The sequence below is a fragment of the Podarcis filfolensis genome (genome assembly GCF_964270895.1).
Source record: "Podarcis filfolensis genome assembly, chromosome: 5".
Classification (NCBI taxonomy): Eukaryota; Metazoa; Chordata; class Lepidosauria; order Squamata; family Lacertidae; genus Podarcis; species Podarcis filfolensis.
Window position 1 is genome coordinate 86,155,103 of NC_139608.1, and position 17,300 is coordinate 86,172,402.

The 17,300-nt window shown below is 44.9% G+C and overlaps 1 protein-coding gene and 1 long non-coding RNA gene across 3 annotated transcripts in view; one reads left to right on the forward strand and one right to left on the reverse strand.

Moving 5' to 3' along the window:
• PSD (pleckstrin and Sec7 domain containing) overlaps positions 1-1,192 on the reverse strand; it is a gene marked incomplete at its 5' end in the record, with an annotated part of 89,785 nt that extends 88,593 nt beyond the window's left edge. For both annotated transcript variants that reach the window (XM_083615540.1, XM_083615539.1), the window contains 2 exons: positions 1-103; positions 224-1,192. In XM_083615540.1, the coding sequence (XP_083471666.1) occupies positions 1-103; positions 224-1,192 (1,072 nt within the window). The remainder of the gene's footprint in view (positions 104-223) is intronic.
• LOC310763594 lies at positions 1,165-17,024 on the forward strand. Its single transcript, XR_014548694.1, has 3 exons — positions 1,165-1,278; positions 2,143-2,759; positions 16,623-17,024. It is a non-coding gene; the product is annotated as an uncharacterized lncRNA (long non-coding RNA).
• Positions 17,025-17,300: the final 276 nt, after the last annotated feature.

Sequence of the window (17,300 nt, forward strand, 5' to 3'; positions counted from 1 at the left end):
CTGTTCCAGGAGGGTCCAGGGAGCCATAGAAGAATTCCCACTTAGCCTTGGCGATGCGCTGGGCGTGGGCGGAGCTCTCTCGGGAATATGCCCATGGACTCCCCTGTAGAAAAGAGAGAGAGAAAATGCTTATTTGTGAGGTTCCTTGCATGGGATGGAGGAAGATGGAGGAAGAAGGGGCAGAGGAGATGCCATTCCTGGCAAGGAAGGGACTCTGAAGTACCTGGTACTGGGACTCCCCGCTCTGTGGGTTTCTCCGGAGCGCTGAGATGTCGTTGGAAGGGCTGATCATGCCATTGGTAAGGGAGCTGGAGAGGCAGTTGGCGTTGAGAGAATGTGGGCTCCCATTGCCCAGGCTCAGGGAAGACTGTGCTCCCAAAAGGAACCTGTTTCCAGCCAGGAGAGGGTCCGAAGCAGATGTCTCCAGCTTCAGCTTATGACTAAGGTGCTCCTGGCCTTTGCTGCTGAGGGCTAGTGGAGCCTGTTCCACAGCAGGACCAGTACCGGCCAAGCCAGACTCGTTCGTCTTCACTTTGATGCTCTCGCTTGCCTCTTGAGCGGCAGGCTCCGGGGACGCTGCGGCGTTACGCTGTGGGGAATGCGGATTTTGGGCCATGGGGCAACCGCTTCCCTGCTTCCTTGCCGGGCTTCCAAAATGGAGGGCTTCCCCAAGCTCCAGACTCCTGCTCAAGCCACTCTCCTTCCTGGACTCCACCAGAGGGAGGCCATTTAAAGTTTTGACGCTGGCCTTCTCGATGAAGCGGAAGGTCACCACAGAGCTTTGACCACCAGGGGCTGAGGCGACCAGGGGGATGCGGCTGCCTGGGGAGCCCAGCGAGGGCGGAGGCCTGCTCCTCAGTGGTGTGCATGGAGCTGTCACTCTCCCTGAGTTGGGGCAGTTGCTGTTGCCAAGGTAACCCATCTCCGTGACCTTCCGGATGAGGGAGCCGGTGCTGTTATACATGCCCAGTTGGGAGCGCTTGGCCTCCACGGTGAGCCCCTTGCGGAGGAGGTGGATCCTGCCGGCGTTGAGGTTGGGCGTGAGGCAGTGCTGGGGGTTCAAGGCAGCAGGTTCCGCATTCTTGGACGGCGACAGCCAAGGCCTCCTCTTCAGCTCTCGGGCAAAGCGCTGAGGGGACATGGCGTGGTCTCCCTCAGGGTGGAAGCACATGACTGCTCCTGCCTGGGACATCCTGGAGGAAAGAGCAGGCGAAACGGATTCGGAGCTGAACGGGGAAACGCGAGGAGCAGGAGCAGAACTTCCCAAGCAGCGCTGAGGTAAGAAATCCAGCGGGAGTAAGCCGTGCTACGTGGCCCTGAAAGCGATAGCAAAAAGTCAGAGGTGAGGATCTCAGTGGCACATTTGATTTACAGACACGCTGAGATAGGGAGGGAGGGAGAGCTTGCGAACTGACCCTACATTGCAGGAGTCCACAAACAAGGCTAGAGAACAAGGAGCAGGGAACGAGGGATAGCTCAGTAGGTAGAGCACGAGACTCTTAATTTCAGGGCTGTGAGTTCAAGCCCCGCATTGGCAAAATATTCCTGCATTTCAGGGGGTTGGACTAAATGATCCTTGTGGTTCCTTCTAACTCCATGATTTTAAATTTAGAAGGAAAAAACCCACATTTTTCCAGCCTGAAGGCCACATTCTCTTCTGCGCAACTTTCTGAGGGTCACATGGCAGTGATGGGCAGGGCCAGAGGCAAAAGTGATCAGGGCAAAAATGTATATATATATTTACTTGGTTTCATGGTTTATTAAGCATTCTTGTGAGTGAATTACTTTGAAATTATGTTGCCCAGTCATCCCGTTATGTTGGGCATTATGTTGCCCAGTCATCCCGTTCTTGGAAAAATCTCTAAAACAAAATTATTCTATTTTACTTATTAAAATATTAACAGGCTGCTATTTCATTCACAAAAGCAGTTTACAACAAAAAATGTGTAACACCACAGAAAAAAGTTAACTACAGACATCAATTAACCAGTGCAGAAAGATGTATTCTTAGTTGGCTGCACAGGCCTGGCAGAATAGAAAAAGTTTTATGTGTAGTATTTTATTGCCTTTTATACCCCACATTTCCACAAGCAGATCAAGGTGACGTACACAGTTCCCTTCCTTCCATTTTTATCCCCACAGCCACCCTGTTAGGGGGGTTCAGCCGAGAGGTCCAAGGTCACCCTAGGAGCTTCGTACCCAAGTGGGGATTTGAACCCTGGCCACTCAGGTCCCAGTCTGACACTCAAACCACTACAACATACTGAAGGCATTTGAAAGTTTAAACAGAAGGTGCCCGCTGAACCTCTAGTGACAAAGTGCCCCACAATAATGGGCCAACGATACTCTGTCTTGTTATCAAGTGAGCCTCGCCAACTCGGGTATAAGGGTTCAGGCGATTGCTGAGGTAAACCTTGACATAAGTTGCTCAGTTATGCAGATAATGTTTGGAGAAGCCTTATTTGATTAATAGAATACCTGGCCTCTTAGTGGGCAGGGCTTTTATGCTGCAATCTAGAATCTAGAATCTAGAACCGGCTCCTCCAGGTTGTCAGTTTTTTCAAAAAAGAGGCTAACTGTCACATACCTCAAGGTGTTTCATTTCTCTCAGCCAGTATGTTACTATGCTACATTTCTCTATTAATGCTGTGTTACACACACACACACACACATACACACACACACACACGTGTGAGCTGTTTGCTTTACTGAATGAAAAGAGAAACTAAAGAAGAAGAAGGTGGAATATCTTACACTGGGTGAGTAATGAGATAGTTCCTTGACAGGAGGGCTGATTTTCCCTCCACAAGACAGAGAACAGCAAGAATGGCAACCATGTTTTTCTTTGAACAGCTAACTGCAAGATAGCCATCATTAATTTTGCCATAGGTAGTTAATTCTATTTTAAAAAATATTTTTTTTTATTAAATTTTCCATTTTAACAATCCAATCCGATCACATTAAATATTCCAAATTATACAAATACATAGCATATAGTCCAAATATTCTGCAAAATTATAAATTTTTATTGGGACTTCCCATGCTTCAAGTTCGGGGGGGCTCTGATCATCTCATATCTTTACTGCCTTGAGTTTCTGATAGTTAATTCTAAGGTTGTGAAACTCTAGATTGGTGGTGGTGGGGAAATCCCATTAATCTCATACCCTCCAACATTTCTCCAATCAAAATAGGGATGTCCTATTCAATAATAATAATACCCTGCCCATCTGACTGGGTTGCCCCAGCCACTCTGGGCAGCTTCCAACAGGATATACAAAACCACAACAAAAACATGAAACATTTTAAAAAAACCTTCCCTATACAGGGCTGCCTTCAGATGTCTTCTTATAGGTTGTATAGTTACTTATCTCCTTGGTTCAGGAGTCATGTAACTCCATACCCTCCGACATTTCTCCGATGAAAATAGGGACATCCAAAAGAAAAGAAAGACATTCCAGGACCAAATCCAAAACTGGGAGGGCTTCTGTAAATCTGGGACTGTCTCTGGAAAATAGGGACACTTGGTGCTGTGATATAGTATCGATCTCAGGGAAAGAAAGAGCACACATGTACCATTCATCAGGTATGAGGAATGGTGCCATGGTTATTTTGCTCCTCCAAGTACTCAGGTTGGGAAGCTGATTAATAATAATAATAATAATAATAATAATAATTTATTTATACCCCGCCCATCTGGCTGGGCCTCCCCAGCCACTCTGGGCGGCTTCCATAGAAACCAAAAATACAGTAAAATATCACACGTTAAAAACTTCCCTGAACAGGGCTGCCTTAAGATGTCTTCTGAATGTCAGGTAGTTGTTTATCGCTTTGACATCTGCTGGAAGGGCGTTCCACAGGGCGGGCGCCACTACTGAGAAGGCCCTCTGCCTGGTTCCCTGTAGCTTTGCTTCTCGCAATGAGGGAACCGCCAGAAGGCCCTTGGCGCTGGACCTCAGCGTCCGGGCAGAATGATGGGGGTGGAGACGCTCCTTCAGGTATTCTGGGCCAAGGCCGTTTAGGGCTTTAAAGGTCAGCACCAACACTTTGAATTGTGCTCGGAAACGTACTGGAAGCCAATGTAGGTCTTTCAAGACCGGTGTTATATGGTCTCGGCGGCCGCCCCCAGTCACCAGTCTAGCTGCCGCATTCTGGATTAGTTGTAGTTTCCGAGTCACCTTCAAAGGTAGCCCCACGTAGAGTGCATTGCAGTAGTCCAAGTGGGAGATAACCAGAGCATGCACCACTCTGGCGAGACAGTCCGCAGGCAGATAGGGTCTCAGCCTACGTACCAGATGGAGCTGGTAAACAGCTGCCCTGGACACAGATTTGACCTGTGCCTCCATGGACAGCTGTGAGTCCAAAATGACTCCCAGGCTGCGCACCTGGTCCTTCAGGGGCACAGTTACCCCATTCAGGACCAGGGAATCCTCCACACCTGCCCGCCTCCTGTCCCCCAAAAACAGTACTTCTGTCTTGTCAGGATTCAACCTCAATCTGTTAGCCGCCATCCATCCTCCAACCGCCTCCAGACACTCACACAGGACCTTCACCGCCCTCACTGGTTCTGATTTAAAAGAGAGGTAGAGCTGGGTATCACCCGCATACTGATGAACACCCAGCCCAAACCTCCTGATGATCTCTCCCAGCGGCTGCATGTAAATGTTGAAAAGCATGGGGGAGAGGACAGAACCCTGAGGCACCCCACAAGATAGGATAGCTGCTTATTTCCTTCACATCTGAAGGGAGGGTGTTCCACAGGGTGGGCGCCACTACCGAGAAGGCCCTCTGTCTGGTTTCCTGTAACCTCACTTCTCACAATGAGGGAACCGCCAGAAGGCCCTGGGCGCTGGATCTGAGTGTCTGGGCTGAATGATGGGGGTGGAGACGCTCCTTCAGGTATACTGGACCGAGGCCGTTTAGGGCTTTAAAGGTCAGCACCAACACTTTGAATTGTGCTCGGAAACGTACTGGGAGCCAATGCAGATCTCTCAGAACTGGTGTTATGTGGTCCCTTATGTGAAGAGGCTCTCTCCACATAGAAACGACATCCGGCATGAAGCAGCCATGGAGAATATCTTGAGCTCACCCAACGTACGTTGGTACTTGAGGCTTATAAATGAGAATGGGACCTCCGCCTGTCTCTAGTGGGTCCATACTAATGGTTGTGTAAAGCTTCTGTCCATTTTAGTGGGATGTGCCTGTGCAGGAAACACTCCCAGTGTAGTGTGCGAGATCTGTCTGCCTCCCACCCCACCTCCCCACATCTTCTCTCTCCGACTCTGACAGTCCCAACTACCTGCAGCATTTTCTTCAAGATGGCCTCGGAGATTTTAGCCAGAAGCCGCCATAATAAGCTGCCCGAACGTAAAGAGGCTTTGTTAAAAGTGAGGGCAAGGACCAATTACTCTCATCATTCAGCACAGAAAGAGCAAGAGATTATGGGATAGCAGTAATGGGCTTTGGCAGCATCTGGCAAAAAAAGGGGGTGATTAAGAACCTGCTCAGCAGTAGATGGCCTCCCCAGCAAGTCACAGCAGGGATTAATCAAGACCTCCCATTACTTATGGCACAGAAAGCTCATCAACAGGACAAGTAGAAATGTCGGGATCAGCATCTTCTCTGGTGGGGGAAGGGATGAGCAAAGGAAGATGCTCACGATAGCCAGCTTGGCTGCCGAGAGTAGAATGCGCTTTATTTTTCTTTATTAAAGGCCAGTCTACAATATTGTTTTCCATTGGATTATTGGAAATCCCATTGAATCGTTCCACCGGCATAAATCTGGGAAGCAGAGTGCTCTCAAGAAGTGAGACGTTGCTAGTGCCACAAATGCACACCAAATATAATAATAATAATAATAATAATAATAATAATAATAATAATAATAATAATTTATTATTTATACCCCACCCATCTGGCTGAGTTGGGTGGCTCCCAATCAAGTGTTAAAAACAGTACAGCGTTAAATATTAAAAACTTCCCTGAACTAAATCACTCTGGACCACAGTAAGGGGTCACAAATTCAGCTGATAAACAATTCTGAACAGGAATTGGCACCAGTACATTCAGAAAACTGATGGGCTTAGTTTATGTCCTTTGGAGGGAAAGGGCATCAAAGACGAGGCGTGGTTGTACGCCATACTTCTTGTTCCCAGTTTCTCCATAAAGGAAGTCCAGTTTCTATGCCCCAACCCACTCTCATTGCGATTGCAAAAATCATAGGTTCCAATATATGATTATGGTGGTGAGACTTTTATATGCACAAAAATGGAAAGACACGTCATTACCAACAATGGAGGAATGGTTGTTAAAATGATTGGACTTAGCTAAGACGGCAGAACTGACATGTTTCATCAAAGAAAAGCTATTGCTAACATTTGCTAAAGAATGAAAGCCACTTATCGACTTTTTGCATGAAAAAGAAAATGAATTAACGACATTTGGGTTTGTGGATTGAAGATATTGTTGGTTCATAGAAAGTAGTTTTGTTGGGTGTTATATTGGAATGGATGAATTGAATAACTTATATATAGCTGACAGGTGCAGAACTGGAAGTTCTTTATTTTCTTAACTTTTTCTCCTTTTCTTGTTTTCTTTCATTAATTTCTCTCTCTCTTTTCTCTTTATCATCCCTCTCTCTATCTTTCTTTTCTTTTTGGTTTGTGTTTTTAATTAGATAAACTTTTTAGTTTCGATAAAAACAGATATTTGATAGTAATCTCTGTATCCTTTCCCCCCCATATTCTAATTTTTTTAAAAAAAGAGATTACAAAAATCAGACTTAATATAAAATTGGGCTCTTTATAAAAGTTGTACTGTGAAAAGAAAGGAACAATGCAGTAATGACTTCATGTACCAGGGGCAATGAGGAAGAATACAAAACACATGTGCCCAACAGCTGTGGAACCAGGAGACTTTTGTAAGTATTACTTGCCTGTTTTCAAAGTCTACTTCTACATCTACAGTATTAGAAAATATCCCTAAGGAAAATATGGAAAAGAATTAGCAGAAGAAAGAACATTTGGTTTGGTGGCAGGACATGAAGAAGAACCAACAGAAGTGGAGAAGAGAGATAAATAAAGGACAAGATGGTGTTGAAAAATCTTAACTTGGAATGTAAATGGACTCAATAAAACGAAATGCAATAAGATCGAACATGTGGCAAAAAAGTTAAATTTGGATGTGATCTGCTTTCAGGAAATGCATATTGTGAAGATACATAGAATAATTCTGATCAATAAAAGATTGGGAAAGGACCTTGTGGCCTCTGACGTAGGAAAGAAGAGAGGTGTGGTAATGTATATAAAACCAGAATTAGATCCAAAGCAATTATTTAAAGATTAGCAAGGAAGAATATTGATAATACAGATAACATCACAAGGAGGGGAAAAAATGTTAATAGGTGTATATGCACCAAATGAGGAAAAAAACCTGACTTTTATAAGAGAATTGAAGAAATCCTATTGAAATATTTGAAGGAAAATACAATCTTGATGGGAGATATGAACGGTGTAGCTTCTCTGGAATGGGAGAGGACTACAAGAAGAAGCAATACAAAAGAAGGGATGTTACCCAACAGGCATGGGGGCAGAAGTGATTGCACACAGAGCAACTGTGAGGAATTCACAACCCACAACTGTGCACCTGCAATGTCCCATTCGCTTTTGCGACCACAGTTACCAGTGCAACCCTATTGTCTCTCTGGGATCTTTGCTGTATTCTGGCGCTGGAAATCCAAAACCCCAGCACTGAACATTTCTTCTGCCCACTTGCCAGTTCACAAGGCAGATGCTAGAAGAATGACCCAGTGGGTGGATGGAGCTGTCTAGGTCAGGCATAGGCAAACTCTAGCCCTCCAGATGTTTGGGACTACAATTCCCATCATCCTTTTTTTTAAAGATGTTTATTAGGATTTTACAAAAAGCAAAAATTAACAGAATAAAAAGAAGACAAGAAAAAAAGAAAAAATACAAAAATACATAAAAAAAGAAAATACAAAATACAAAAAAGAAATAAGTAGAAAAAGTTAAAAACAAATCCTTTTTTTTCATATCTTTAAGCTCGTTTGCTTGTTTCCTTGACCTCCTCACACCTCCCTTTTTTGTATTCCCGTTCACACAGTCAGTTCAGCAAATCCTTACCCTCTTTCATTTATCTTAACTCTATATCTTAACATATTATAACTGTATATTTTCATCCATTATCAGTCCATTTTTACATATTCTTATTGGCCTTGTTGCTAATGCCACTAAATTTTGATCCAACATCATTTTAACATTCATTAATTTTACAATATTTCTGCAGATAGTCTTTGAATTTCTTCCAATCTTCTTCCACCAACTCTTCTCCCTGGTCTCGGATTCTGCCAGTCATTTCCGCCAGTTCCATATAGTCCATCACCTTCATCTGCCACTCTTCCAGGGTGGGTAAATCTTGTGTCTTCCAATACTTTGCAATAAGTATTCTTGCTGCTGTTGTAGCATACATAAAGAAAGTTCTATCCTTCTTTGGCACCATACAATTCCCATCATCCTTGACCACCGGCCCTGTTAGCTAGGGATGATGGGAATTGTAGTCCCAAACATCCGGAGGGCCATATCTGGCCATGCCTGCCCTACAGTGTTTCCCAAACTTGGGTCTCCAGCTGTTTTTGGACTACAACTCCCATCATCCCTAGTTAGCAAGAGTCAGGGATGATGGGAATTGTAGGGAAGGGTCAGGCATCTATTCTCAGATTTTCTGCCATTGTTTTCCTTGGAGATATAAAAGCAGGCATGTGTAGATAGAAAGTATTGGGTTGACTTGTAAGAGGTGTATGGCATTTTGACATATTTCTGTTTAAAGGCTGGTCTTGTCTTAAACCAGTTTTAAAAGACTCACATAAAATATATCTGGAGGGCTGGAGCTTGCCTATGCCTGGTCTAGGTTGAAGGTGGAAACTTTTTTTCCTGGGAGAGTGGTCCTGGAGTTATTGGATTATTGTCTGCCCGTCCCCCGCTCAAATCCCCATAGACTTTTTTGTTCACAGCTGTAAACAGTAATCATGGACCACTAGAGACAGACAAAATCACTGGGTTCCAAAAGATTATTCCAAAACAATTTTTGATTTCTCAACACCACAGAGTCAAAACCTCCTTTGGGAGGTTTAATAAAACAGACAAACATTGGAGGCAGGGGTGGGGAAGTGGTTTTTTATCTAGATCCGCATTCTCCCAGGATAATCTCTCAGGCTGCATATTGGGGTCACCTTGTCTTTCTCCCTAATAGCCACCTCATTCTCCCTCTTTCCCTGTCCCAAATTTGCTCTGCCTCCTCTTTTCTCCCCAGCTGCCACCCCAACAAAAATCACCTCCCCCTGCCCTGTGCAGCACTTCGGCTTAGAAAGAAGACCCCCACCAAACTGCCACATGGTGATGAGTGGGGCTGAGGAGAAGAGGCCAAGGACCTGACCTGTGGGCTGCTGGCTCCTTCTCCCAGACTGAAGCCTTATCCTAGATCACATCAGCTGAATTAGCAATTTAGGCATATAGTTATAATTCAATGTTTTCATTTTATTTTTGTAATATGCTGAGGACAGCTGTCAGTCAAAAACACAGCACTGAAATGTAATTAAGTGGTGTGAGATAAGCCTGACACCTTGAGCTGAACTGGGAATGGATTTTTTTGAGGATCCAGGTTATTAGGTCATTAAAGGTCACCATGCTAGCTTCTGAATGGGCTGTATCTAACTAGCTTAGGTGGGTCTACTGTTTTCCTGGTGTGGCTCCAACAATTTGAATGGAAATCGCATAATTTCTTTGTAAAGAATGGAAATCTCCTTAGTTCTGTTGCCAAGCCCAAAGGTCTACCTGTACCTTAATTTCTAGGAATTGTTAACCAAAGAAATGCACAAATTAAATCAGAATTAAATCTTTGACCCAGAAGCTTTTACTGTCTTTTAATGGACATTTATGATAAATACACAATACAATTCTTTAAGTTACTCCTTCCCCCATTTAAGCACCTTGCCTTGCTTACATGCCCAGTTCTTAAAGAGAATTTTCCCACCCCAGGATTTCTTAAGCATGATAGGGGCAAGTGTGTTCAAGGAAAATCCACCCTGAGCCAGGGGGGGAAAGCTTAGGTGAACGGATCAGCTGACTGGAGCATGACTGCTCCTGTGAAATAACAGCCACCACTGATTTTCCCTTTTAAATTTGAAATGGGATCTCCCTCCCATTGTATACGGAGGTGTTCTTATTGAATCATAGAATCATAGAATCATAGAGTTGGAAGAGACCACAAGGGCCATCGAGTCCAACCCCCTGCCAAGCAGGAAACACCATCAGAGCACTCCTGACATATGGTTGTCAAGCCTCTGCTTAAAGACCTCCAAAGAAGGAGACTCCACCACACTCCTTGGCAGCAAATTCCACTGTCGAACAGCTCTTACTGTCAGGAAGTTCTTCCTAATGTTTAGGTGGAATCTTCTTTCTTGTAGTTTGGAACCATTGCTCCGTGTCCGCTTCTCTGGAGCAGCAGAAAACAACCTTTCTCCCTCCTCTATGTGACATCCTTTTATATATTTGAACATGGCTATCATATCACCCCTTAACCTCCTCGTCTCCAGGCTAAACATGCCCAGCTCCCTTAGCCGTTCCTCATAAGGCATCGTTTCCAGGCCTTTGACCATTTTGGTTGCCCTCCTCTGGACACGTTCCAGTTTGTCAGTGTCCTTCTTGAACTGTGGTGTCCAGAACTGGACACAGTACTCCAGGTGAGGTCTGACCAGAGCAGAATACAGTGGAACCATATATTGGAACCATATTTGCATAGGAGACCTCCACAGCAAAGAGCACCTATCAACAGATTCCTAGACTATATGGAATTGGCGGAAATGACTGACAGAATCCGAGACCTGGGAGAAGAGTTGGTGGAAGAAGACTGGAAGAAATTCAAAGACTATCTTCAGAAATATTATAAAATCAATGAGTGTTAAAAATGTGCTTGGATGGGTAATAAGTGGTAATTAGTGATAAAAGTTATTAAGACTATGCAAAAAAGGCATTGATAATTGGTTGAAAAATAGGGATATAGTATATGTTATGGTACAAAGTTTAAACATTTGACAAAGGGTAAGAATTTGCTGAATTAAATATTTGAATGGGAATACAAAAAGGGGAAGGTGCGAGGAGGTCAAGAACATAAGCATATGAAATTGAGGCTATTGGAAAAATGGAATGGTTTTATTTTTTCTTTGTTTAAATGTAATTTTTCTTAATTAGTTGTGCTTTTCTTTCTGTATTTTTTTCCTTTTTTTCTTTTTTGTGTGTTTCTTTTTTCTGTAATTTATGGTTTTTTATTCTGTGAATTTCTATTTTTCTTTTTTTGTAAAACTTTAATAAAAATCTTTAAAAAAAAAAAAATATCAACAGATTCGGCCGTTGCATCAACTGCACCCTGTTTTGGATAGGGATAGCTTGATCACTGTGATTGACACATCAGTAACCTCACATTTGTACTACTGTAATGCATTCCTTGCAGCTGATCTGCAGGCTGCAGCTGATGCAGAATACTGCTGCCCGGGGAATGAATGGTGCGCCATACCATGCCTGTGCTAAGGCACTGGCTGCCTATTAGCCACCAATCCACTTCTAAGGCCATATTACTCACATACGGTTCAGCCAGCCTGGATAGCTTAGTCAGTTAGAGCATGGTGCTGATAAGGCCAAGGTTGCAGGTTTGATCCCCGTATGAGACAGCAGGATATTTCTGTGTTGCAAAGGCTTGGACTAGATGATCCTCAGGCTCCCTTCCAACTCTATGATTCTATCTGTGTGCCTCCGCCCAGTATACCTGAAGGAGCGTCTCCACCCCCATCGTTCTGCCCGGACGCTGAGGTCCAGCGCCGAGGACCTTCTGGCGGTTCCCTCATTGCGAGAAGCAAAGCTACAGGGAACCAGGCAGAGGGCCTTCTCGGTAGTGGCGCCCTCCCTGTGGAACGCCCTTCCATCAGATGTCAAAGAGATAAACAACTACCTGACATTCAGAAGACATCTTAAGGCAGCCCTGTTCAGGGAAGTTTTTAATGTATGACATCTTAGTGTATTTTTGGTCTTTGTGGAAGCCGCCCAGAGTGGCTGGGGAAACCCAGCCAGATGGGTGGGGTACAAATAATAAATTATTATTATTATTATTATTATTATTATTATTATTATTATTATTCCTGACCCCCACAAACTCCTCATGATATAAAACCCTAAGCAACTCTGAACCAGGTTATTTGGAAAACTAACTTCCCCTCCATTGCCCAGTAAGGGCATTATGGTCAGCAAGTGGAACCAAGACAGTCCTACCACAGCTTGCTAGTTATCAGCTTGTGGTGATATGGACATGGGCTTCTCCACTGATGGCAGCAGAGCTGTGGAAGGCACTCCCTGCTGAAATAGGAGAGACTCCATTTGTACTGGCATTCTACCGACTTCTGAAGATGCACCTATTTACATACGCATTCCCTTGATCTCTTGACCCAAGTCTCTTGTGCAGTACAGTTTTAATAGGATTGTTTTACTGTACTGCATATTTTAAAAATGGCTGGTTATATTGTAATGTTTTAATGTGTTATTGTGTATTTTGATTGCAGCGTGTTTTTAATTATTGTGTATTTTAACAATGTTGTGTAATTGGTTTTTATGTTTTGTGAACTGCTTAGAGGTCTATTTGGGCATTACACGGTATACAGTTGTCCTGTTCTTCGCAGGGAAGCTATGCTACAATTTTTAAAAGCCTCTTTTAAAAAGCCTTAACGTGTAAATCTGTGCTTTAGGCGGATGCACTGCACACATTGGCCCTACCCTCAGCACAGTTGTTGTTGTTGTTGTTGTTGTTGTTTAAATTGGTATACCGCCCTAGTCTCAGGGTGGTTCGCAACATAAAATCACAATATAAAAACCACAAAATACATATTGAAAATAAAACAAGAACAGCCCAATAATCTCCCCTCCCCAGTGGCATAGCGTGGGTTGTCAGCACCCGGGGCAAGGCAAGTAATTTGTGCCCCTACCTGTGGATTTGCACCCCCTAACCCGTGGATTTGCGCCCCCTAACCCTAACCCTCAGATGTTGCGCCCGGTGTGGCTGGCCCCCCCTGCACCCCCCACGCTACGCCACTGCCCCTCCCCAACACATTTTAAAAGGAAATTGGATGTCAATCGGCCAAAGGCCTGACTAAAGAGGAACGTTTCTGCCTGACACCTAAAGGTGTATAATGAAGGCGCCAGCCAAAACCTCTCCAGGGAGAGGTTAACTGCACTAAATAGGAACAGAGGTCAGGTCTGTTACAGTCATGGAGGGATGTACAGGTATTCCTGGTTCATTCCCAAAGGGGTCAAGGTGGAGTGTGTCTGCTGCATATACACCATACATTCAAAGCACACTCCCCTCCCAAGAAACCTGGGAAGCGTAGTTTACCTCTCGCAGAGCTACAGTTCCCAGCACCTTCAGCAAACAAAAGCCCCCAGGATTTGTGGGGTGTGCGTGTTGCTTTAAATGTATGGTGTGTATTCCAGCCTTACCTTTGGGCAGGCAAAGGGAAATCCAGAGATAGCAGTAACCACAGGTGCGCTCAGCAGAACATTTTGCCTTGTTTTGTTTTTCCTACAAGGCCCCAAGGGAAACTGCATCATTTATGGGGTGGGGCTTCTCCCTGGAATAGACAACAGCAGCACTTTTCCACCGGGAAAGCTGGAACCCAAAATCCCAGCCCTCAGGGGTGAAAAAGATGTGCTGCTGGGAGCTGGGAGCACCTGCAGTTGCCACCACCCCTTCAGGAAGACAGAGGCTCCCAGGATTAGGGCTGACACTGCTTGCAGTAGTCACCTTGATCCTTTCAGGGTGAGCGGGGAGAGAAAGAGAAAGATGAAGAAGGGGCAGCATGCAAGAATGGAAGCAGGAGAAGCAGAGTCAGAAACAGAACACCGCAGCCACTTTAGATTTTCCACGATTTTTTTTTACTTCTAAAAATGCATTGTTTCATAGGATTAACTAGAAATGTAAGGAATGGATGCAATACCCATAAATAAGGACGTTTCAAAGTTGCTGTTTACTTTTTCAGATAACCATGTCTCTCTCTTTTTATTATCAAGGAACATAGGGTGCAGCCTAGCACTGAGTTGGACCACTGGTCCATGTAGCCAGGGGTGTAGCATTGGGGGTGCTGGGGGGGTTGTGGCCCAGGGGACACAATTTTTGAAGGGGCATGAACCAGGCGACTCCATGCAGGTGACCCCAGCATGGCAAGGGCTGGCGCTCCCTGCCCAAAACATGCACCCTCCTGCCCGGCACACACCCTGGGCACCTGCAACCAATGCTACACCACTGCATGTAGGTCAGTATTGTTGACACTGAACAGCGGTAGCTCTCCAGGGTTTAAGGCAGGGGGCTGGCCCACCGGGAGATGCCAGGAATTGAACTCAGGTATTTTCTGAAGGCAAAGAAGATGCTGAGCTACAGTTCTTCCCCCAATGAATTAAGTAGGATGGCAACTGCGGACCTGGGATTCACCTCTGGGCATTTTGCAGAAGGTGAGAGCAGGTTGTACATCTATAGCAGGACTGTACCTTGGCATGGCTGGGGTTTTCAAGCATCTCACACAGAGATCAGTGTGCAATTCTGCCTCCCCCCCCGCCCCCCACTGCATGCATTGGACAAACATGTGGATGCAACATGAGAAAGGAGTTCATACCCATGAAATACCTATATACATCTATGAAGATCTCTTCGGTGTGAACAGCTTTCCTGTTCTACATTTTGTTCTTGCATTTGAATAATGCAAGGTGGAGAACACGCCACTGAATTGTCAGGTCTTAAAATATGTACAGGTATCCCCATCATTCATTTGAATATAACGACAACATTCGTGTCACAATTCTAAACACACATTAGAGACTAAAACTCAGTTTATCAGAAAATACTCGTGACTGCACTGTAAGTGTGCTTTGATTCCACATCTTCTTCCCTGTCAACTATTTCAGTGGTTGTTGGAAAAAACTTTGATATACTTGTGAAGTATATCCTACAATTAAGATGTTGCTTTGTTGGTTTACTTATAAGTAAAATAAACACACCAAGTCAGATTCAAAGTGATTTGGGGCACTGGACTCCCCCCCCCCCCCGGAAAGCCCACATCACTGAGTAGAGTACATGTTTTACAGCAGGGAAAAGACTTCATGATAAGGGACCAAACCCCAAAGAATCATTTAAGTTCTGCTCAAGTGTGAATAATACCTTGCCCAGCACACATTGTGGGCACATCTGACTGCACTCATATGCAATCCTGAGACAAGCTCATACTGCTTAACTCTCCACAGGTGAATCTCAAAGCATCACCATCCTCCATATACGCAACCCCACAAACAAGAGTTACCTTCCACACATCAATATGGGAAATATATAGGAAGAAATCCAGTTTTCTTAAACCAGTCTTTAACCAAGCTGATTAGGATTTCCAAATTGTATTATGGGGGTGACCATCAAGGGAGTCTCTTGAACCAGGCATAGATGAGAGGGCAGCACACAATGAAAGAAGAAGGGTCACACACACAACACAGCATTCCTGGACTTGGGCATAGTCCTTTGCCCTTGCTACCTCACCTCACCAAGCCTCGCCTCCGGCCAGAGTGATATTTACAGTTCTGCCTGCCAGTCCCTCCCACCTGCCTACTGGGAGACACGCAGCTGATCCTCACCCCGGATCGGCCCAGTTCTCTTGGCTCAGCAAGGATCAGCTCTGAATAGATGTGACATCCATCTGTACCAGGAGGGAATGAGCTCCTGGAGAATCCAAGAGACAGTAAACAAGTTCCGAGCCACTTTTAACCCTTAGGCTCCAAGGCTCAGAGAAAAAGCCAAGCAGGTGAAGGTGGGCCCTTTCAGGTCACGATGGGAAAGAGCGTCAATTGATGCAGGTTAGGTTTAAGTTGGGGAGGCAAAGGAAGCTTTTTTGATGGCTGCGATGGTATCTTGCCAAGGCAGCTGTTGATATGACCAGGAACACACCTAGCAGATAAGTAGCTGGACAGGTCTGGTCTTAATAGCTATATAATTAATTCTGCCTTTGATAGTGTGGAGGCTACTGCGCACACAAAGTCAAGGATAGGTGCTGGGAAATGCTGTTTTGAGAAGGATGGACCTACCTGCCAGGATTCTTTTTAAAACCCATTGGCAACATATATACAGTACACACTCCTCTTCTTCTTAGGAGACAGGGTGTTTGTATCTCCTGGGGCTCTTGTGTCCAGGCTTATGGGCTCAGCTCTTTCTGCTCAGAATGCAAATGTCAGAGATGTACTGAGTAGCAAACTGAATAGCTTATTCTGCCGTCTGCTTTGCACCTCCCCACCCTCACGCTTCAGGCAGGCTGTCCTTTATTCTTAAAATGCCATATGTAATTCAATGACTTAAATGTATGCTCATCCCCTTAATTTAAAATAATATATTTATTTGGGGGGGGTGGGGGGGATTGCTTCAAGGAGTGGTGGGTGAAGAGGAAAAGGTGGCTTTCTGGCATCTCCAGTTCCAGGAAAATGCATAGATGGCTTCCTGCAAGTATTTAGAACCAATCTCTCTCTCTCTCTTTCTCCCTTCAGCTTGATATGGAAGAAAAGATGGCACATTTGAAGAAAATATGTTGAGTGCACTTTCGCAGCATAATTGCCACCACTCCAATTATGTACAGTTATATGAGCCCATAATCTCTTTTGTAGTTTCTGGATTTCTCATTAGAAGCTCCTGCTGTTTCGTTTTCCACTTCAAGCAAAGAAGCCATTTGGGATGTGCTAAGCAACTGTCCAACTCTATTGAGTCACCTACCCAGGTGATGAACATCAGGGCTGTTTTGAGCTGTACTCGTGGTTGCTTATGAGAAAGATGCCAGCACGCCTTGAGGCCATCCTTTTCATCCAGGAAATGAGTCTTAGCATATTTGTTGATTCTGGCAAGAGCTTTGATGGGCTCAGCACATGACAACATCAGATGCAGGAAGCAACTACCTTTGTGGGTAAAGGTAAAGGTAAAGGGACCCATTAGGTCCAGTCGTGACCGACTCTGGGGTTGCAGCGCTCATCTCACTTTATTGGCCGAGGGAGCCGGCATACAGCTTCTGGGTCATGTGGCCAGCATGACTAAGCCGCTTCTGGCGAACCAGAGCAGCGCACGGAAACGTCGTTTACCTTCCCGCCGGAGCGGTACCTATCTATCTACTTGCACTTTGACGTGCTTTCAAACCGCTAGGTTGGCAGGAGCAGGGACCGAGCAACGGGAGCTCA